Source organism: Stylophora pistillata, chromosome 2, assembly GCF_964205215.1.
Source record: "Stylophora pistillata chromosome 2, jaStyPist1.2, whole genome shotgun sequence".
Lineage (NCBI taxonomy): Eukaryota > Metazoa > Cnidaria > Anthozoa > Scleractinia > Pocilloporidae > Stylophora > Stylophora pistillata.
In genome coordinates this window covers 24,450,279-24,472,069 of record NC_142520.1, presented here as the reverse complement: position 1 = coordinate 24,472,069, position 21,791 = coordinate 24,450,279, and the positions used below count along the sequence as shown (strand labels likewise).

General features: G+C 39.7%; 2 protein-coding genes across 2 annotated transcripts in view; one reads left to right on the top strand and one right to left on the bottom strand.

Moving 5' to 3' along the window:
* Positions 1 to 91: 91 nt before the first annotated feature.
* Positions 92 to 6,482, top strand: LOC148737969 (origin recognition complex subunit 5-like). The gene is made up of 5 exons (XM_088751401.1): positions 92 to 323; positions 1,263 to 1,778; positions 2,168 to 2,372; positions 2,668 to 2,853; positions 5,700 to 6,482. Exons 1-5 carry the CDS (start codon positions 120 to 122, stop codon positions 5,948 to 5,950), a joined length of 1,362 nt encoding a protein of 453 aa, XP_088607527.1. The 5' UTR covers positions 92 to 119; the 3' UTR covers positions 5,951 to 6,482.
* Positions 6,476 to 21,791, bottom strand: part of LOC148737968 (coiled-coil domain-containing protein 162-like) — a gene marked incomplete at its 5' end in the record, with an annotated part of 30,536 nt that continues 15,220 nt past the window's right edge. Inside the window, 26 exons of the mRNA XM_088749369.1 lie at positions 6,476 to 7,565; positions 8,027 to 8,073; positions 8,232 to 8,432; positions 8,980 to 9,037; positions 9,156 to 9,242; positions 9,463 to 9,518; positions 9,644 to 9,689; positions 10,128 to 10,223; positions 10,808 to 10,864; positions 11,419 to 11,532; positions 11,896 to 11,961; positions 12,262 to 12,350; positions 12,913 to 13,013; positions 13,422 to 13,522; positions 13,594 to 13,649; positions 14,184 to 14,283; positions 14,881 to 14,944; positions 15,902 to 15,972; positions 17,120 to 17,227; positions 17,779 to 17,916; positions 18,077 to 18,172; positions 18,309 to 18,372; positions 18,596 to 19,009; positions 19,651 to 19,740; positions 20,483 to 20,581; positions 21,007 to 21,059. Of these exons, the coding sequence (XP_088605495.1) occupies positions 7,470 to 7,565; positions 8,027 to 8,073; positions 8,232 to 8,432; positions 8,980 to 9,037; positions 9,156 to 9,242; positions 9,463 to 9,518; positions 9,644 to 9,689; positions 10,128 to 10,223; positions 10,808 to 10,864; positions 11,419 to 11,532; positions 11,896 to 11,961; positions 12,262 to 12,350; positions 12,913 to 13,013; positions 13,422 to 13,522; positions 13,594 to 13,649; positions 14,184 to 14,283; positions 14,881 to 14,944; positions 15,902 to 15,972; positions 17,120 to 17,227; positions 17,779 to 17,916; positions 18,077 to 18,172; positions 18,309 to 18,372; positions 18,596 to 19,009; positions 19,651 to 19,740; positions 20,483 to 20,581; positions 21,007 to 21,059 (2,568 nt within the window). The remainder of the gene's footprint in view (positions 7,566 to 8,026; positions 8,074 to 8,231; positions 8,433 to 8,979; positions 9,038 to 9,155; positions 9,243 to 9,462; positions 9,519 to 9,643; positions 9,690 to 10,127; positions 10,224 to 10,807; positions 10,865 to 11,418; positions 11,533 to 11,895; positions 11,962 to 12,261; positions 12,351 to 12,912; positions 13,014 to 13,421; positions 13,523 to 13,593; positions 13,650 to 14,183; positions 14,284 to 14,880; positions 14,945 to 15,901; positions 15,973 to 17,119; positions 17,228 to 17,778; positions 17,917 to 18,076; positions 18,173 to 18,308; positions 18,373 to 18,595; positions 19,010 to 19,650; positions 19,741 to 20,482; positions 20,582 to 21,006; positions 21,060 to 21,791) is intronic.

Below are 21,791 nucleotides of genomic sequence, written 5' to 3'. Positions count from 1 at the left end.
ATAAAAAAATAAATAAATAAATAAAAAAAAAAAAAAAAGAAAAAGGAAACGGGTTATGCACCCACTCCTGGATAGTAAAAGTTTTGAGAACTCGCCCCAGTGCCTTAGCGTGAACCAATATGGCGAATGGCGGGCTATTCGGGTTTAGTGAAGACGACGTTAAGAAACTTTACACCAAAGTAATTGGCAGAGAGAATGAAATCGATACACTTTTAACTCTTTTTGGGCAAAGGGAGACATTCTCTTGTCCAGCGATCTTCATTTGTGGACACATCGGTACAGGGAAATCATTTGTTGTGCAGACTTTGCTAAAAGATTTGGAGGTGAGTACAAACGAGTATAATTTGGGAGAAATCACATCAACTGATTGTTGCTAAGAAAGAAAAAGCTTTTCGTAATGTTGATTTTGTGTGTCTTGACGCGAAAACAGACTGTCCTATCTTATGGAGGTTAACTAGAATTTTAACAAGCATAAATGTAATCTCTATTACTGTTCTTTATGCATTTCCTAAGGCACTGACAAAGAGAATTTGTTGAACAATCAAGAGCATCTTGCAATTGGTGATCATTTTCTTTATTATCTTGACCTTCATATGTGATTCAGGGGTGATATTGTAAGGAGAAATTAGATTCTAGTCACTCTTTGGTGTCATAGGGTTATTGACTGAGATACTCAGAGAGGCTGCTGGAGGCTCATGACGGCCGGGTAACCTTGTATCATTTGACTACCCACACAGCTGTCATTGAATGGTCCAGCTGCATGCTCTTGATTTGAATGCAAAGGTGCATTTTGTATACAGGCTATGCTATTTTATCTCAAGCACTTGTGCGTAATCTCGATCACCAGGATGCGACAGTATCAGTAATGGTAGCCAAGTAGCCACAGACTAGTAGAAGTTCAGTTTGGGCGAGTGGTTTTAGATTTACACTAGCCAGTTTGGCTAGTAAACAAACTGAAATTGTTGTAACCAACCACTTGGTTAGTAAGTTCAAGAGTTTGTGCTGAGCCCACATCAGATTGTGAGCCATTTGTGATACTTTGTATTACTGTCTAAAATCTTTTGAAAATCTTGAAAATTCAACAAGTAAAAGAAGTGGTCCAACAGTTTGAAAAATTTCTTTCACCTGTCGTGCCTAAAATATGGGAGAGCACTGCTAATCCCTCACATGCAATCACACTACACAATTGCCTCTTAATCCTTGGATCAAACCATCAACTGATAGTAACTCTCTCTTTTTTTTTTGTTCCTCTGATATAACAGCTTCCACATGTGCTGGTTAACTGTGTTGAGAGTTTTACAGCAAGACTGATATTTGAGCACATCTTATACCGGCTACAAGATCCAGATGAAGATGACAATTGGAATGCCCCTCCTAAATGTGAAAATATGACGGAATTTTTACGCCACTTTAAACATTCTTTATCAGCAAAGGAACTCATGAATGAAACATTCTACATTGTGCTTGACAAAGCAGAGAGACTTCGAGATATCGAAGCAAATTTTCTTCCTGCCTTTTTAAGACTTCAGGAACTAACTCAGCTAAATATTTGTGTCATCTTGCTCAGTCAAATTGTTTGGGAAAAGTTTCAAGTTGGTACTGGATTCTGTGAGCCCTTTGTCATTCTCTTTCCTGACTATTCAAAGTCTGAATTGCTGCAGATCATGGCAAGAGACAGCCCATCTTCATATCCAGTGGAATTTTTCAAAGCATACTGCCAGCTTCTCCTGAGTGTGTTCTATTCTGTGTGTAGGGATTTGAATGAGCTCAGACATCTGGTAGGTGGAGGATTCCTCTAAAGGAGAAGCACTGTGGTATTATTGAGTAGGAATCTGCATATCAGAATTAAATTCCTCTCTCTGTAAAGGTTAAGAAAGAAATGTGCACAGTCACCATAAATTTTTTTTTTATAAAGGTGGCTGTGCTCATAAAGTTGGGATTTTGTTTTTATAACCTTACACAGAGCTGAATCTTTACAAATGCAGATTACATGTCAATTTTGTTAGAACCTTTTTTCTGGGGGGAGGAACAAATTTACCTAGTTTAACAACATTAGAAATCATCATCACCTTGCTCAAGTTCGAAATTGGAAGGAAATGGTTATTAATTAATTTTTTTAAAGTTACTTTTCAAAAGAATTAAATTCTCACTGTTGTGATACGTGTAGGCTCTTCTTCATTTTCCAAAATATTGTGAACCAATAACATCTGGTGAAGCTCAATTGACAGACAGTCGCAAGCTGTGGCGAAACATTGAGCCTCATCTCAAGAAAGCTCTCCACACAGTCTACCTTAGGGAGGTGTCCAGTTACCAGTGGGAGAATATCATTGGACAGGGAACACAGACAGGCAGTGAAAACTTTGGAGCCTTGGGTAGGAGATTGTTTTCATTCATTCTTTGTTTCTTTAATTTGTCATTTTTAAATTGAAAAAGTAAAAACAGCTCTGTATTAAGCTGGTGTTGCTCATCTCCATTTAAAATAATTTGGAATTAACCTTTCCATTGCAGTGTAAAGGATGTTTGATCATAGGTCGTAGAGGTGGGGTTTAAATGAACTTTTGACGACCAGTATTTTGATTGGTAAATTTTGCGTCAGATATTTTTCTACTATGCAGCAAAATCCCTAACAACTACAGATGTCTAATCCAAGAAGTGCGATTTTTGCAGGAATTTCTGTTCGTTGCCACATGGAGCTGCCATTCTATGCCAAGTATCTGTTGATCTCAGCATATTTGGCATCGTATAACCCAGCTCACACAGACAGAAGGTTTTTTACCAAACAGGGGAGAAAAGGATTAAGTAACCGAGCAAAAGCTGCTGCAAAAGGGAAGAAATCCAACACTCAGCTGACAGGTTAGAACTTACTAGTCTGAAGCGTGTGGTTGATAGATGTTTACAACAGAGGGGTTCAATTTTTCCGTCGGATCTCTACCTCCCCACTTAACCTTATACGAGAAAAAGTTTCGTTCAGCATCGTGCTGATTGCGTTCATCGGTAACCAGTCATCTAGAGTAGAGTAGACATCTATAATTATACAGGATAGCCCCTTCAGTGTAGTGAACACTGGTATCAACGGGGGTCCTGTTACCCACCCATCCCACCCCAGGGGAGGACATCCATCACGCAGTAATCTCGTGCGTGGGAAATTAACGTCTCCTGCCCCTAACCCTGCAGGAGACGGGACCTCCATTTATTCGTCCCTATCCGAGAAGACTAGAATATCTAATCATTTCTTGATGTTATAGAAAGGTAGCATATTCTTCTCAATTATTTTAAGACCCTGAGTGTTGGTCAGGCCGGGGCTCGAATTGAGCTAACCGGGAGGCCAACGAGTTAGTTAGCCAACGCTACAACACCTTGTTCTAAATGATCCAATATTCGCTCGTGAAGCAAGATATCAGAAGAAAATGTGTGATTTATAAAATGGAAAATGGAACCTGTGAGAGAGGTGAATAAAACAGTCAAACTTGCTCCTCTGTTAAGATGTTGGATGGAAATGTGTATCGTTTGACCGGTCTCTTCAGAGCTGCACTACACTGGAAGATTCTTCAAGTCATTGAAGGCTTTCCCAATCTTTTTTATGTTCTTGAAACTACAAAATGAAGTGAACTAGACGGTAACCGGTCAAGTCGCCCGAAAGTCATCTCGCCCGAAGTCATGTCACCCGAAAGTCATCTCGCCCGAAAGTCATCTCGCCCGAAAGTCATGTCGCCCGGAACCAGTCATGTTGCCCGAAACTCATAGTCATGTTGCCCAATACTCTGAGTCCTGTCGCCCAAAGTTTTCTCGAGTGTTTAAACTTGAAGAAAGGTAACATCCTAGGTAAATTGCAAAGAATAAACTCTTAAAATGTTGACTCGTAAACTGTTTTCGTCCGCTAACCTATGCAAATATGAAGTTAAAGAAAGACTCAGATAGCGCTGTTCATTTCAGCGTTGTCCGTTGCTATGAACTAAACTGATCATTCTACAGCACAGATTCTAGTAATTATAAGCGGAACACTTTCAGTTATCAGAATTTTTCGCACATATCAGAAAAATACATCAATTTCTCTTAGTTTGACTTATCGTATAAAAAACAACCTGAAACTTTTACTGCGGTTTTTTGTTGTTTATTGTCAACCGCGCGAACAAAGCGTGTTAGCAGCATCCCCCCCTCAGGATCAGACTCGGCATAAATTAACGCAACTTGTTCTGTTCCTCAACCGGTCGCATGTAAATTTTGATCCGGTTAATCATATTTAAAGAGGGTAAATTAATGACAGCCACCTCAATCCGAGATAATCAGCTCGCTGAAACACGAGATTGTTACGCGTACGCAAACGAAATATACAATGAGCCATCATCCCTGTATCGAGTGCGAAAATGAAGTTCGAGCACGCCAGTAAGCCCTTCAGTGCGACAATTGCGGTTTTTGGCAGCATCGTATCTGTAGGACTGGTACCGAGCAAACCACCTACCGTTTGGCTCTGTAATCAGAGGAAGAATAGATTGGTTGTGCGTTGCATGTTCTCTTGCGGCATCGAACTACAAGTCAAAGGGAATTTGTTTGACTGCTCTCAAATTTTGACAGTAGCTAGTTTTACATATAAACAACAAAAACTTGTCTCCGAATTTTTTATTTCTAAATACTTTTTTTTCAAGAGCGATTTTTGTACGATCACTCCACATTTTTTTAATCCTATTTCAAAAATGTTCTTTAACTTTTCACTGAAATTGAACATGGCAAATCGCAGACACGTTTTTTTAGCGCTTTGGCCCCGGAAACGGAGGAACAATTATTAAATAAGCGAAAAACAAAATTCGCTCCGACATATAATGTTCAAAAGGTGATTCGGGCGCTCGCATTTAGAAGTCGTGAAAAACTCGTCAATTAATTTTTTTTCAAAATTTTTGGTATAGTCTGTTAGCCAGTCCCATAAGCCTTAAAGGCTGCTAGTTTCGAAAGAAACTGTTTGGGGTTGCGTCGGTGGGAGTAACGAAATAATTTGGATATATCAACAAAGTGGAAATGGTAAATTGGCCACAGTAACGACTACAAAAGCTCACGTTTCGAGCGTTAGCCCTTCGTCATCTTTTGTAATCGTTACGGTGGCCTATAAGCCTTAATTTAATATATGGGTTTAGATATCTACAGTTTAAACCGGACGCGCTACATCGCTTGCACGCGAGACACCCCTGAAGGTGCACGGTAACCTTAAGGAAGCCTGAGACTACAGCTTTCCGCATGTTCCTTAGCACTGAGTTTATTCCTTGCGATTTACTTAAGAATTTACTTAAGTTACTTTTCTTCAAGTCTAAACACTCGATAAAATTTCGGGCGACATGACTATGAATTTCGGGCAACATGACTCAGTTTCGGGCGAGATGACTTTCGGGCGACTTCACCGTAAACCTAACTAGACACCAACCGATAACGACACAGGGCGACCGAAGACTAAGAGTACGATCCTCGATGCTTACTTCCTTTAACGAAAATCCAAAATCCGTAATGAAGTTTTCAACGTTCAAGCGATCCAGGGTATTTTTGCATCCGCCTTAGAAAAACGTGTGATCCAATAAAATTTCAGTGAAAGGCATCATAACTTAATAATATTAATTAGCCATATTCCACCCCCTCCCCCCGCTTTTTCTTTAGTCCAATCCAACTGGCCCAAAATTGTTTTTAACCGTAATCTCTTTTTCTTTTTGTCCTGTTAGGTCCAAAGAATTTTCAAATGGACAGACTAATGGCCATATTTTACAGTATTGTGGAGGATAAAGTCGCTCCAACCGCTAACATCCTTTGTCAGATATCATCCCTTGTGTCACTAAATCTCTTGGCGCAAATCACAGCAGATGATCAGATAGATTGTCCTAAGTACAAATGCCTCGTGAGCTTCAACACCATCTCAGAGATCGCGAGACAACTTGAGTTTGATATTATTCAGTACTTGTACGACTTTGTATGACAGACCTCCTCCCCCCTCCCCTTTTTCTAAAAATTCGTCCAGTATAACGGACGCCAAGTTAGGGATTGGTTAAATATATTTTCCTGCGATAAACAAGAAGCGGTATTGAACATTATCCAGAAAGTATTGAGATATAATATATGCATCATCCACGTTTTAAGTTCTCCCTTTCGTAAATGAACCCGCATTCCACCTTCTAAAGTCCAGTCTTTGTTTACTGGGGAAGGGGTAAAGGCTCATTTTCCGACCAACGGCTGATCATCAAGCCCTCGTAAATACGAATTGTCAGTTGTAGTCATTTAACGATTTGATGTATAAGCATCCATAGGCCAACACAGCTCATCATAGCCCTACACAGGTAATCGCGAGTTACCTCATTGGCGAGCTTTCGCCATAATAAAAGCGGCCATTGTGTTTATTTGTGGGCTGCTGTCGCCTGAAAATCATGCGTAGTAAGGATGTGCAATTAAATGAATATTGTAGTATTACCCTAAGACTGGATAGTCGTAAGAATTAACACTCGAATCATATCGTGGAAAACTTTATTTTTATAAGACTGCAAAGTGCAAAATCTCTTTTCCATATAAAAATTCCCGAGTACACAGAGCTCGTAAGGAATATCAGTTATTTAAAAGGATATTAGCTAATTAGCGGGTGTGTATTTCGGCATGAGGTTGGTTGAAAATGTCCGAAGGAAAAGTGTCGTTACCCGCGAACTTTCGTTGAATTGGACGAAGAGGGAACGAATCGTTTGATCTCACCGGAGGTGCACGATCACTAAGAAATTTGAGACGTGATATTACTGGTAACACTCGGACGAGTCTGAACTTGTTAATACTGTATCAGTTGCTAAAAAGTTAGCTTTGGAACGATACTTTTCCCACAAGCCTGCATTTAAATAGTGGTTCAAAAAAGACTTTTTGAGATGTCTTCAAATCATTTGAACTACTGAAGAAAATAAACACGGTGAAAGCAAGATTTTGTTGCTTCTAGCTCTTATAGGACAAATATCTTAAATAAAGTAGACAATTGCTACGATTAACTCTTTTAAAAGTACACCTCTGTCATCAAATGTTGTCATGAGCGTAAGCATGCATCCAAAATCATGGTATAAATAATTCATCTTCCAGAGATAAAAAAGTCTTCATAATCCCTTGATCTATTCCATTAGGGCATTTAAGTTTCCACACAATTTTTTCGTGTTAGTTATTCATATATTAAATAACTTTCGAGATAACATTGTTTAATGTCGAGTCTATAATACAACGAGCTCTCGTATTTTCGAGTCCTGGGAGTTGGGTCGTGTCTCAGAGAGTAAACATGTAGATTTCAGGTAATGAACTTCCTTTAAAATATTGAGCTGCTAAATCATCATAGAGAAAAGGCATTTCCCTTGCGTGTGAACAAGCTGCCGTTTTAGAAACCCAAGTATGTGCTGGGGCTGCGACTTCTTATCAGGTCCCTATCTATCGAGTCGTTTCGGTCATATTGCGCTAAACTTTACTCAAAGTGAGTCTTTTCAAAATGTCGGAGGAAGTCTTGTATCTGGAACATCATCTGGTTCAAGGTCACCTAAGAGACTCTCAGAAACTTTCCCTCTCAAACGACCAGTGTGCTGCAGGAAGAAAGACGGGTATTTAGAACATTCTGAATCCAGAACTTGAATCGTGAAATTGAGTGTCGAAAGTAACCCGGGAACCTTTGTTTTTGCTTTAGTCCAGAAAACTCATCCTCTCAACCAATCAGACACAAAACAAAAACCAATCGTAGTCCGCAATTTTCCCGCGCTTTTGGTTGCTTGCCTGGTTTAAATATTAGTTCTCATAGGCTACTAATGATGTAAGCCTTTATTGCAAGTTGCTGTAGCGAGTAGATTGATTTTAGTTTTCGACAGTCAGATGAAAACTGCTTCTATTGCTCCTTTTTGCTGTAGTTGTTTCGGATGGAAGCTTTTATTTTCTTTTAGAACAAACATTTACAGTGACATGTTCTTTAATGGGAAGCTATTATCATTATTCATCTCAATTCTGAAGGTCGCAATGACTTGGGCAAAGAATATCGTTCACTAATACTTACAGTTTTTGGCCTTTGAATTTTGGGAGGCGGTGAATATGAACCACTCACTGGAAAATCAAGAAAAATGTGAATTAGATTCTATTCATTCGATGAGATCACAAGACATATCTTTGTAAACTATCGAGTGAAAAGTGTTGTTCCCGCCTTCTCAAACATGCCAGAGAAAATATCAAGCAGACCTATTGCTAGAGTAAATATGTCTCACCAGGGTCTGGTGTGGTGGCTTGTCTCTGTGGAAAAACAACAGGGGGTGGCCAAAAACCTCCTCCAGCTACTGGCTGCACTACATTGACAGGCTTAGATGGACGGGAAGATGGAACGAACAACGGAGACGCGGCGTAAGAGTCCGGCACGTTCCGGTAAGAGGACAAGGGGCGTTTGTCTGTGCGAGATGCGGATCTCGAGCCTGTGAAGAGTCACCAGAATAAAAATTCGTCTCATGATTCTTGTGCAGTTACTAGAACGTCAGCACTAAGACTTTTTCATTTTGTCACACTTGTCCTTTTGTTTTGCCCTCGGGCTAAGTGGCTGACGTTGCCACATTACGGTGATTATCCCGTTTCCACAGTGAGAATCAACTAGGACTGAATCTAGCTAAGTTATTCCCCCCCCCCCTCTCCCTCCTTTTTTTGCCATGTCCCCTATTTGCCATAGTCTCATTGAAATCCGGATATCGAAGCGCAGAAGATTCACTCCTCGCATGATCATTTCCCTCTCTGGCGGCTTCTAACCTCCTTCAAGGATACGGATAAAATCCAGAGCAAGTGCTTCAAACCAATTTACAATTATAGTAAATTTGTATTTAAAACTGACCATTTAGTCAATTCAACTTAGAATGCGGGGACTAGCGATTCTTACGGAGAGTAATCTCTCACGTCAAAATAGCAACAATATTGGCATCACGGACTTCTTTTTAACTCGTATGTTTTTTGTGTGCATGCCATAAACCATACCTGCTCCAGAGCCTGGCCTTGATAGACCGCTGGTCAGATGTTGCTCGTATTCATAAATCTTAAAGGAAGAAAAAATAGAAATATGAAGAGGAGCACAAAATCAACTAGTGTACAGCAGAATGTCTTTGAAATGCTATGTTATCTGAAGAAAATAAGAAAAAAAAAAAGCGATGAACCTGTCTCTGAAGATCTTCCACGCGTTCAAAAGCGTCGAGTTTCAAGTTTCGTTCGTGATCCAGTTGCTGCATCATTTGTTTTAGGGCCTAAGAAAGTGGAATAAAAGTCAGAGGTAGAAAACGAGGGGAAAATTGGGAGATAGAAAAAGAGTGGGAGTGTTTCTTTATCGCATCGTTTGTTCCAGGATTCTTCCTGTGGATTGCAGCTTCTTCTCTTTTGTTCACTCGTACTGCGTCCGGTAAAAAGAACGAAAAGAAAGGGGGGGAGGGGGAGGAGTGGGTAAGGGGAAATTCAGATTCAAAATACCTTCTTGGATTGCTCTTGCGCGAAAAGATTTCTTCGTTGATCTCTATCCAAGTTTTCTATGTAAAAAAAGAGAATCAGATGACATTCATTAAGTCTTAAAATAGAAAAGAAATCAAGAGAAATGGAGCGAAATAAAATGAAAAGATATAAATCGATCAAAGGACATTAAAGGACAACTTACGCGTAAGAAGACGAAGCTGAAGTTCTTTCTCCTCCAGATCTGCAATCTAGAAGCAGAGAGAGCAATTACAATCAACTTCCTGAACTGCTTGCATGAAAATCGTTTCGAGTCTAAATAGATGTTATGAAAAAGAGAAAAATCCTTAATAACTTTCAATCTGTGCTTGAATGGAATATCATCGCTTCAGCACGCTCATCCGCGGGAAAGTTTGAGTCTTTTAGCAACGTGAGTAGACGGAAGGTCCGCAAGGGATCTCATTATTGGTGCCAGACCCCCGGCAAACCTCATCCCGACTCGTCTCTAATCTTTCCGCGAGCAGAAAAGCGTTTACAATAAGGACCTCCTCGCAGGCTAGTGCAAGAACGAGATCAAAACTCACCATCTTTCTAATTCTATTGCAAAGCTTTTATGTTAGTATCATATTTCATAATGAAATCACTTTGTATGCTGACGAAAAAAAAACCTGGATCATTAATCCACTCACTAGTTTATCGATGTTTGTAGACTTGGCCAGCTCCAGTTGTCTCATACTGTGAGCTTCTTGCATCTGAGCATGCATCTTCTGTAGCTTGGTCTTTTGCTGAAAACACGAAACACCCAAACACTTCAAAATCATCCTAGTTAAAACTACGTCAAGTCAAACCAACCTAGTGTCTGCATTTCAGCCCCTTACAACATCACCCTTGTGATTCAAGGGTGATGTTGTAAGGAGAAATTAAAGGCGAGTCACTCCTGTGGGTTCAAAGGCTTAAGAATATTTGTCTGTTTTCTTCGAGACTACAATCACTTAATTAACGCAGCTAACTGTGGCTATTTAGTACTCTTCACTCTTTAGTTCCCACGGTATAATTCCTAATTCTTTCTTCACGCTGCCGCCAGCTTCGTATTTCGTAAATAAGTGAAGCGAATTTGGTGATTTACTATTATCTTTTTATTTATTATTTAATATTTATTCATTTATTGTAATCAGACATGACATGACACTTAGCATAATGACGCACTACCCACAAATAGCAGAGCTATTTGAACTATGAGAACGACTCGCAGTTGATGTGACTATTCTTGATAGCAATCCATCAAGCCGAAGTCCTTTCCTTTTCTTTGTTGGCGCTATCTGCGCGAAAACCAAAACAATCATTCAAGCAAGTTCTTGAAATTTCCTACCTCGTATTGTAGCTTTTTACGCAGTTTCTGGCACTCTCGCTCCACCTCTGAAAGAGCCTGTAGAAGATGATGATGATATTAACAATCATTATGTAAATACAAGTAATAATAGGAGTAGCCTGCCAGAAGACTCAAAAAGGAAGGTCTTGTTCATCTTTAAATTCGCCTTTAGAATTTGATCCACTTTTGAACCGGAGACTCCGTACTCACGATTAGACTGAAAACCAACAAAGGGTGAGGTTGTCTCCTGGCTGAAGATATTTATTCATTATTAATTTATTACTACCGTTGGGGACGGGAACTGATGCCAAAATCCTCACATAAACACGCTCAAAGTTTAAAAGTTCCACGTGCCACTAAAAAGGATAGCCACCATATTTAGAGTGCTACATACGAATAAAAGGTAAAGTCTGTTTACGAGCCTAGTGGCCCATTAGGCCGGTGCTTAACTCCGGTTTCTGCTACATACGAATGCTGTTTGATTTATTCAGTCACCTCTTGAATCTAAACATAATTCACTGGAAAAAAGGTCAAATCTATAAGTGTGATTTTAAAAGTAACTGCTGACAGTGTCACAATGGACAGAAACCCTTTTGGATTAGATTAATGACCTTTCTCAGTGCTGCTTGTTCTTGTTTAAATAGCACTTCTTTCTCTTCCGCAATCTTTTTAACTCCTAAGCACTCTCGTTTAGCTTTGTCAGCCTCATCTCGTAAACTCTCAACCTTTAAAACAAACAAAGAAACGCGTAATAAAATAAAAACTGTCAAAATCAGTCCCAAAGAGCAATTTTCAGCGAAGAGTAGAAAAACCCAAAACCAAAGTAAAGGTATTTTATGCAAGGTAACCAACACAACCAAGCTGATGGGTATGGCGAATAGCATTACGTGGGTTTTTGATTTGATGGAAGATTCATCCCCCGGCATTTTATAAACTTGAAAGTTCTCCGGTACCCCTAAAGGCAGTTTCGCGGTTTTTCAAACATCAGTTCTTTGGTCGCCTTTTTGAGCGACTATGATGACGAACATCATTGTCAACAAGTAAAAGTACAGACCACTACTAAACTACTGTCAATTTGTTGATCTTACCGAGTCGTGATACCGGATAAAGAGACGGGTCCGCTTCCAGTTGTTCATAGTCTTTATCTTTAGAAACTGGGAAAAAAAAACACCAGTGACAAGAACAAATTCAGTACCTTTCTACTACATAAACTGCTTCAGATTTGAAGAAAACTCGTGCATTAAAACATGGAACAGAAAAATAGATTCATGGAAATTCCTGAAAAAAGAGAACCTCTACTATCCAACATCTCCTTACCTGAATGGAGTATAAGTGCTCTACGTTTTTCCCTTATTTGTTGTAATTGACGGTTATTACATGCTAATATGTTATAAGGATCCTTTTACATGGGAAATAAACGGGAAAAAATGAAAAAAAAGTGCAATTGTACTCACCAGTTGTCCAAGGTATTTGTTCTCTTCTTGGAATTTTCTGATTTGTTCTGATTTGGCTAAAACTTGTTTAGAAGCAGCTTCGCTTTCCTCTGTAGAGGTATAAAGACAAAATGTTACTTATGCACCTCTACTGATATATGGAAGCTCCATATCAGGGATATTTAGGGTCAATACTGAGTGAGATCAGCCATAAGTATATACACGACTTTTAAGACATATCTGCTATCATTCCCCCACCTCACCCTGGAGTAAAACAAGAGACTCCTATTCTATGATACAGATGTCACTGCCACCACAAAGGTAGCACGTTACTTACATGTGTATTCTTCGATGCTAATTAATTGTTCGATCTGAGACTCGAATCCTCAACCTACCGCTAATGCACGCGGATTTTGAAGCAGCGAGTACAGGTGGGCTTCTTTTATGATATTAATTGAGTCTCGAACCTTTTAGGAGTATAATAATTAAAAGGGGCTTAATAATCAAAATTGCTCAATGATGTTCGAAATATCTAGGGTAAAATCAAACAAGGACTCAGATCCACGCGTTGGAGCTTGGATTGGATATCGGGTTTGAGGAAAACGAAATTTAAGCGAAAGAGAATCTGTTGTGTTTGCGTCAGAAACAAAAAGTCTTAGAGCCAAACAAGACCTTTTAATGTTCCAGACTTCTCTCTGAGTTTTTTCATGTCTTCCACAGCTTTACGACGCACGTCATTCAGTCCCTCATGAACATCATCGTGTAGAAATAATCTGGTATGAGTGAAACGACAATTATATCATATATAACATACCAAACACAGAAGTCCTTGTTTAGAAAAGGAGAGATATAATTGTCAAAATCTTAGCTAATCGAGACGAGATTTCTTTACAACGATCAAATTTCTGATTTTCTTAGTTTTCATTTTCACGAATTAATCAATTGTAGCTGAGGGGGGCCTTTGTCACCTCCCCCCTGATTTTCGTATTTTTAGCGAGAGCTTCCCCCGTTGCCCTTCCCCTCTCCACCACCTACGAATCGGTTTGTTACGTAACGCAGGAGTGGAATCCTTCATAGGTTAGGTCACTTCGCTTGCAAAGTGAGAATTGAACAAAATGAATTCTTCCAACAGAATTGATTTCGAATGGCACAACCCAACAATAGGGCTACGACTATCTTACCTGAATTCTTCGAAACTGTTTTTCATCGAAAAGCAGTTTGAAAATAGTTCCTGAACTAGAAATGCAAAATCGCTCTTGATTCGTTCTCGGAGTTCCTTTTCCTAAAACGTATGAAGAGAGACAAATAAGTGAGATGATACTAACTATCTGAGGAAGAAAAGTGTTTTCTTACCTGATTCATCAGGGACTCTCTCATCTCTGCAATCTTCGCTCGGAGAGCAGTGATTTCTGATTAGAGAAATATAAAAAGAACAAAAATGGAACAATACTTTTGAAACAACAAACATATGAAATACATATATATGAACTGCGGTTATGAAACGTATATGTGCACGATCCTTCGCAGTAAAGGACTATTTAAGCAGTAGTGAAAATCAGACCTGAAAAAAATTCAGGCCTGTATGGAATTTTTTTCAGGTCTGATTTTCACTATTGCTTAAATAAAATACTTTTGAAAATAACAAACGTGCACGAAACCATACAGGAGAAAAAAAACCAACAAATTATTGGCTAAAATGCAATTTTATTTTGCGAATTTGAAAGGCAAGTTCTTTTGGCAAGCCCAAACTGCTCCTTGTCCACGTATTTCCAGATACACTGCCGTCTGAAGGGTGCCATAATTTACGAATATAATAATTTATGATACGAAATTTAGACCGTATTTCTTCATCCTCACATCGAAGGCCTCGACTCCAAGAATCGGAGTGTTTCAAAAGTCCGGCAAAGTTCCGAGGATACCACTTGTTTCCCGAGGATACATACCAAGCAGTTGTTCATGGCTTCGATCTGCTAACTGACAGTGAACATCTACGATGGTAGCAGAACTGTTAGCTTCTATTGTGTCTTGATGCTGCTTAATCTCCTGCACCGAGTGAAACGAAATTCATATTATTCAAAGACATTTCCCCTAATATACTACTTGGTAAGAGACCATATGTCTTATCATCGCAGTCCACTAGTCTCATTAATTTTGAGCTGGCACCTCATTTACAAGTTAAATTGGAACTTACAGAACGATTTTCATTTGTCTTCTTAAGAGTGCAGGGCGAAGAAAAAAATCTGAGTGGCCATGAGTAATCGAATCGCAGACCTTCAGATTCCAGATCGCGCGCTACGATGCTCTTGCAAATGGAACTTGTTGTTTAGACGCTAATTGTGCTGCCTTGCAAAATTGAAGTTAATATCTGTTGGGGCACATGAATGCTTTTTGATATTTAAGGGTTACTTGTCGATAGGTCTACCCAAGAAGAATTAAACAGAAATAAATGAAGTCGTGACGTAAAAGCATAATTGCTATGGTACACATCATCGATTGTTTTTGGATATCTTCGCGCCAGATGTATTGATTCTGATCACTTCTCTGTGGGTTGAACTATCTTTAATGTAAAAAATTCTTCTTTTGAAATCATAAACTAGATAAGCAACTGGTAAAGCGAATGGAAACTCATTGCCATCATACCTGCTCTTTCATGTACAGTAACTGGTGCTGGTGACGGAGGAGGTTCTCATAATACATGGCGTAGCTGGAATAAGCAAAACGGAAAGTTAGTCCAAATAGATATACCAACGTTTGTAAATTGCTACGACATTAAACAATGCACTTTCCAATAAGTGTCCCGTAAAACCGAATGCAGGCCAATCAGAACGTCTTTCTTACAAGATAAAACAACAACGCAAAGGGAACCCATGCATATCCAGGTCAGGAAAACGAGAGTGACGCACAAAAAGTCACCATTGGTTTCAGTTTCTTGACCACTCACAGAGCGAAGTGAAGAACAAACAATGTCTCTTTGGAGTAGTTTTGACACTCAACTAAAGAGTGCATTCATTACAACTTTTTCGGCTAATGAAGTTTCTTTGCAGAATACTCAGTGTCAGGAATTGACTGTATCGCTAAAAAAATCTGCACAATTCAGAAACCTATGGGCAACTACGCCGTTACCTCAGCGACGACTACACTGAAAAAGTTTCCTTAAATTTTGGCGAACTATCTTAAAATAAGAGATTTAGGTCTTCAACAAAGTTATTACCCTACCTATTTGGAAAATTTTCATTTTTATTTCGCAAACCTATCTCTGAAATTTTACTGTTAACGTTTCATCTATCACACTGCCAAATTTTCTACTTCTGTCTTTCTACATTATAAAGTACATCATGTAAAACTGACAACTACCCAACTCTAATCTAAAATGACTCCCTTCTAACCTGTACTGTACATGAACAAACTTTCCAAATCTACTTGTTTTCTGTCTGATTTACCACAGCTAATCAGTTCTTTCAAACAGTTGATTACAGTCTACGTCTTCCTGTTTAAAGAGCATGAGAACAAACAAAATGAACATCGCATCATAGAGGCCTCTTCCAGGTAAATAAAGGGGCAGGTCACTTGCTTTAGCTAGGAGACTGGACTCGAATTTTGAATGTAGCAGAGTCAAATCCTCCATTGTGTCATCGGTTTTGCTGTAAGCCTATAATGTTACCTCTCGAAACAGTTCCTTTCTCTCAGCATTGTCTCAGACGCTAGCTTTAAGAGGCACTTGTCCAAATGATCCTTAACAGCAAACAACATGAACAAAGAAATAATAAGCAAGTATTAGACAAAATCCGAAGGAAGCGTTTAAAATATTGACTTAATCGAATTAAAAAAATAAATACAGAAATAAAGAAACCAAGTGACTCAACTCATAAAAACATGTTGTAGAATCAATGAATTTGAATATAAGAAAATCATATATGCGTACTGCGGTTTTAAGATATGTATGGAAGCGATTCTCGCAGTAGTGAATGGGTTTAATAAGAACCAACCTAATGACCAACACCCAGTTGGCTTGTTAGCTCAGTTGGTAGAGCACTGCACCGGTATCGCAGAGATCATGGGTTCAAAGCCCATACGGGACTGAATTTTTTATTTTCACCACTTTCAAAATGTGTTGTAGTCTTCAAAGAAACGAAGCGAGTTTGAAAAGGGTAAGCATGAGAAAACGTGCGGGAGGATACAATTTTACATAGCACCATCAGAACCACAATTACCCAGAAGCAGTTTCCCTCTCTCCGAGAGAAGGGACAAAACTATGAGATTACAGTGGGAAAGAAAGTGGAGGGAAACTAACCCTACATCGTTTTACTTCTAACAGTGACTAGCAACTAATTTCTGCCCACAAAGTCACCCCTGAATCAAACATGAAGACCACAAGAATAAACGCCGGAACTGGTCACCAACAGAAGAAGCGCTTGATAATTAAACAAATTCTTCTTGTCAGTACCTCAGGAAATGTATGAATACTGATGTTAAGAGTGTAAAGGGTTTTAAAATATCCTTATAGAGAGGTCCTCTCATAGTAAGGTAGAGGTAGGAAGCCCAGCACTCCCTTATCAATACCATAAATACGTCAACACCTCTCCTAATGAACTATAAGTGACTAAGTAAAGTCTGTTTACGAGCCTAGTGGCCCATTAGGCTGGTGCTTAACTCCGGTTTCTGTAGCATGAAGCGACTAGGAGTATTTCTACTCCCCCCTAGATGGGATGCCAGTCCATCGCAGGGTTACCCCCAGCATTAAATTGCCGGTACCCATTTATACACCTGGGTGGAGAGAGGCACTGTGAGAGTAAAGTGTCTTGCCTAAGAACACGACACAATGTCCCGTCCGGGACATTGACTAGACACTCAAAAAACCAAAAAAAAGAAAACTTCATACCCTTGTAAAGGAAACATTGTCGTCCTTCTCCGTATTCTCGGACATTAGATCCTGGATGAAATTATCCACCAGATGAGGTTTAGCGATGGTGCAGTTTTCTTTCATGACCTGTCACATGATATAACAGATAAATTTGGCAATAAGCCACCATTTGGTGCACTTTCTCGTCAGCTTTACCGTTTTCCTAACATATTATGTAGTTCAAGAAAATCACGACTGTAACGGCAAAGAGAACACCACTAAACAAGAGGTTTAATGAGCAGAACAATGGCTGTGCACGTGCGTTATAAATCTTTGTAAATCTCTTCGCGTCCTCTGCAAAACAACAATGTGAAATGTCCAAACTTTGCGTTGTCTAGAGAACGTGAACAACGACGGCTAATATTTTAGATTTCTATTTCTAAATTAACAATGTGTTCCATATTCAGTTTGGAGATAGCTTTGACAGTGAAAAGCCGAATGACTTTAGAGTACTGCGAGATTGGTAAAAAAAATATAGGTTCATTTTTTAACCGAAGTTGTCCATGGCGTCGCCGTCGTCGTTTCTTAAGCTCCCTGCTGACAACATTAAGCACAACCAAACCAGTAACAGCTAAAAAAGGAGCGTGAAATATATTCCTACCCAAGACTAGTGGTGAAGACAGGGAATTTTTTCTTACCGGTCTCTTCCACAGATCAGTGGGCAGTGTTGCATCATCTCTTCCTCTCTCAGACACGACCAGCGTGTGCTCACGGGAAATCCTCCTAATAACGTCATAAATCATGGTGCACTCTAAGTTCTCCAGTAATCGAATGAGCTGCAAAAGAGAAAGAAAAATCCTTCTTGAAACCCAATAATTGCGGTGAACGGTCTACCATTGTTCTTTTCGATACCCTAACAAGAAATTTTCGGCATACATATTTCACTCTGTAGGTTTGAGGTACTCTGAATCGATTCCAGCAAAAATCAGGACAGACCTGTTTGACTTTCAGCTCCATCTCTGTTGCTCCAGGAGGAGAGGACAGGGGTTCGTCGTCGTTCACCAGCGCACCTAGGGCGGCGTACTCTTGGCCCTGTGGAAGGTTGAGGTAACAAATTAATACAAAGAAAGACAAAAACTGCACTCATTTGTGTTAATATACAATAACACTTTCCTTCTTTCGTTGGGGCTAATACTTGTATTTGAGAATTATTATTTTTTAATCATACCTGGCCCATTCTAATAGCAACTTGTTGGTAAACTGGCTGCAGGATTTCGATCTTGTACACTTTGCTGAAAGAAAACGATAAATCAAATTTGGTTGGTAACATGGCTGAGCAACACCAAATACAACATTTTCCAAGTCTACTGCCGTTGTACCGGCTACGCATAGCAGTTAAACATGAAATTATACGTGGAAGCCCATTTTTCAACTGAACGACCAAAACGCACTGAGACCAGCTAATGTGAAACACGTTGTTAATGATGGGAATCATCCATGGTATAGATGGCTTACCACATGGTTCTGTAGAGCCTAGAAGTTGATATTTCGTTGACTCCAAGCTTTCTACATCCCCAGTCAGTTTTAAGAAGTTCCAAACGGGAACACACCAACAGAAAGAAATTTATCAGTTTGACAGCCGCTTGCGGATTGGTACTAAACGATACCGCTCCCTTGGGGATGTCTCCGTAGGGACCAGTTTCCACAGGAACAGAGGTTTCACCTCCTTCATCTTCATTGCTGTCCCGCTTATCGCCATGACGGCTCGAAGGTCTTCGGGAAGTGCTCGTGTTCGGTCGGGAACGCTGCCCTGTGGAACCGGAGGCTGCCGAGTCGTCTGGTTGTTGTGAAAATAATTCTGGAAGGCCATTTTGGAGGACATCTTCCAGAAGTAGGGATACCCCAAGGATTTCACCATTCACGACATGTCTGCGTCACAGAACACCCATTATTAATATACTATTATTCTTACAGCCAAACAGCGACTGTATTTTTAATGATCTTAGTGAATTTGGAAGAGGTAACGTTCCATAACCAGGGCTCGACACTAACAGTAGCCAACTAGCCACAGACTAGTAGAAATTCGGTTTTGGTTAGTGGTTTTCGAGTTTCACTAGCCAGTTTGGCTTGTAAGCAAACTGAAATTGTTGTGACATCTAAATTGTCACTAGTCACTTGGCTAGTAAGTTGAAAAGTTAGTGTTGAGCCCTGAGCAAAGAGGAAGATAATGGGTTTCTTGAGCTCTTTATATCACGGGAACAAAGCTCTGCATCACTTTCGAATATTCATGATTTACTAATAAAATGGGCGATTTAGATAAAATTAATATAGCGAGGCATAGAACATGGTATTTTGGGAAATTCTTATTCACAATTTCTTTTATTTAGGGCTAGCAGCTTCAAACTGCTGACGCAAAAGAAATTCATGGACAATATCATGACCAAAAATCCTAAAAGGATGACTTCCAGGAATTACTGAAAGAGTTCTTTCCAAAATACTACATTTTATAGGAAATAAAGCATAAACTCCCAGAGTCAATCGGCATTTACAACTTACAACTGACAACTAACCTATCCACATCACGCAATCCAGCCAAACACAACTGCATGTTCTCCCCAATGAGATCCCACTGCCAGTACATCATTGGAAAAGGACCGTACCTGAAATAAAATGTCGTACAATTTGATACTGGACGGATGGCTCTGCTTGACTTTCAACTCTCAATATCATTCTGGTATTGCATCGGTACTTGATCATAACAGCCAACCTCGCCAAGAACAAACGGGGTAAGTTTCTAGAGAAACTGTGGTGTTGCATCGGTGGGGGTAATACAAGATAATTTTGTTTTATCAACCGAGTTGATAATGTAAACTGGCCACCGTAAAATATTTTTAAAGCTCACTCTCCGAGCGTTTGGCCTTTGTCAGAACATTCAAGGGTTAATCGGAAGGTCCCGGTTCGATCCTTGTCGCGAACTCTATCTTCCACGTCCGTAACATATGGATTGACAAAGGTATATTTTTTAATGTGAAAAGTAAACTGTATGTATATTTGACTACAAATTTGAGAGTAAGATGTGTCTGATACACAACGATTTTAATCAACAGTTGAAACATGTGGACGCCAGGATGGTATTTCTCTTAGAATCTATCCCATAGTTCCTAGCGAACATTACAATAAACACCTTAACTTCGTTTCCATTTTTTCTTCCCGAGTCCTAAGATTTGTTTATTTGTATCAAGGCGTGGTAAATAATCCTGCATCTTTCATTGAGCCGCAAAGATTAAATTAAAGAATTAGGCTCCTCAAGCAGCAAATATCCATTCTTTTCAATCCTTTTCCGAGAGAATCTCAACAAAGTGATTTTTAAAACTATAAACTTTTGTGCAATGCATCTCTTACCTTTCTAGGAAGGTTCTCCAAGGATAAAGACTTCTCGCCATAGCTTCTTTTGCTTCAAAGGGCTCAGGCAAAGAGATCTGAGCATTATAGATACAAGGTCTATGGGAAAAAAAGGGCAGAGTAAAAAATATAGTCGATCTTCAGCACAAGAAATTTTGTAGTGGGTGGTGCTATAAGGATAACGACAGAGGGAGGCCCAATCTCTTCACCAATTAGGAAGTCACTATAGTAACTGGGCCATAACGTACCTCCAGACTCCTCTCAACTCAACACACCAACAAACCAGTATGTGAAATGGATAATTTCCCAAAAATTAGGCGAGTAGGAGGGAAAAAAAGGAAACCGAGGGAAAGCACGTGGCAAAGCCTCTGCAAAGCATCCCCGGCCCCTTACACCTTAGTGGTGAAACCACTGTCCGGCTCGGTTTTAACGTGGCCTCCATTTCATTTAGCCTCATTTTTTTCTTTAGTTTTAAACCTCAAATCAAAATCGGTTTGAGGAGAAAGATGAATATTACATCAAACCTGGGGAGATTACTGAGGTTCTGAAGAGCAAATTCCATGTTATCCGTTATGCTCTGAGAGGCAAAGAAAGGGAAAATCATGATGTTAGCGTAGTTTTAAGTTATTTGAAGTCAAACAAACACTGTCTAAAGTCACATGGAGTGCTCATTTCGATTAAATGTCAAAAACACACTGATACAAAATAAACAAACAAACCGAAAATTCAAATTCAACCTTTTGGCAACGGTGTATCGGACCAAGGAAAACTATGACAAGAACAACCTCGTTCCCAGGGCTTTTCCCTTTTTAAATATTCAAAAAGGGAAAAGCCCCGGGAACGAGGTTGTGACAAGAAGACAATAGGAACTCAAATAGATTTCACGTTAAGGGCTTTGTGAGAGACTGGAAAGAGTTAAACAACCATCCAATGATCTTCCGATAGTACACAAACACACAACTAGTAACTTAGGGAAAGCCAGGGCAATATTGCAAGCCATCTACCAAGTTATTGGTTCACCAAAAGGTCATTGAGCAATTCTCAACCTGAGTCGAAAGTAATCCGGTGATATATCATTTGTTTTATCGCGCTGTGTGATTGGTCCAAAAACCGCGCGTCCCTATCTCAGCCAATCAGATGCAAGACACACCAATCGTGAATTTTTCCACCCGCGGTATACAGCCCTCGAGGCTGGCTTCGTACACATGCATTTACTTCGAGTTTTACTTGGCTCCTCGCGATGCGAACATGTGGAAATGTTCTGATCACGCCTTGAGAATGCTATGGTTCTTCGCTTCTCTAAATCCTC

What these genes read in the sequence shown, in the direction of transcription:
- LOC148737969 (XM_088751401.1), top strand. Translation starts at nt 120, where the DNA reads ATGGCGAATGGCGGGCTATTCGGGTTTAGTGAAGACGACGTTAAGAAA. An exon ending in CTTTGCTAAAAGATTTGGAG is followed by an intron (nt 324 to 1,262) that starts GTGAGTACAAAC and finishes CTGATATAACAG; the next exon opens with CTTCCACATGTGCTGGTTAA. An exon ending in TGAATGAGCTCAGACATCTG is followed by an intron (nt 1,779 to 2,167) that starts GTAGGTGGAGGA and finishes TGATACGTGTAG; the next exon opens with GCTCTTCTTCATTTTCCAAA.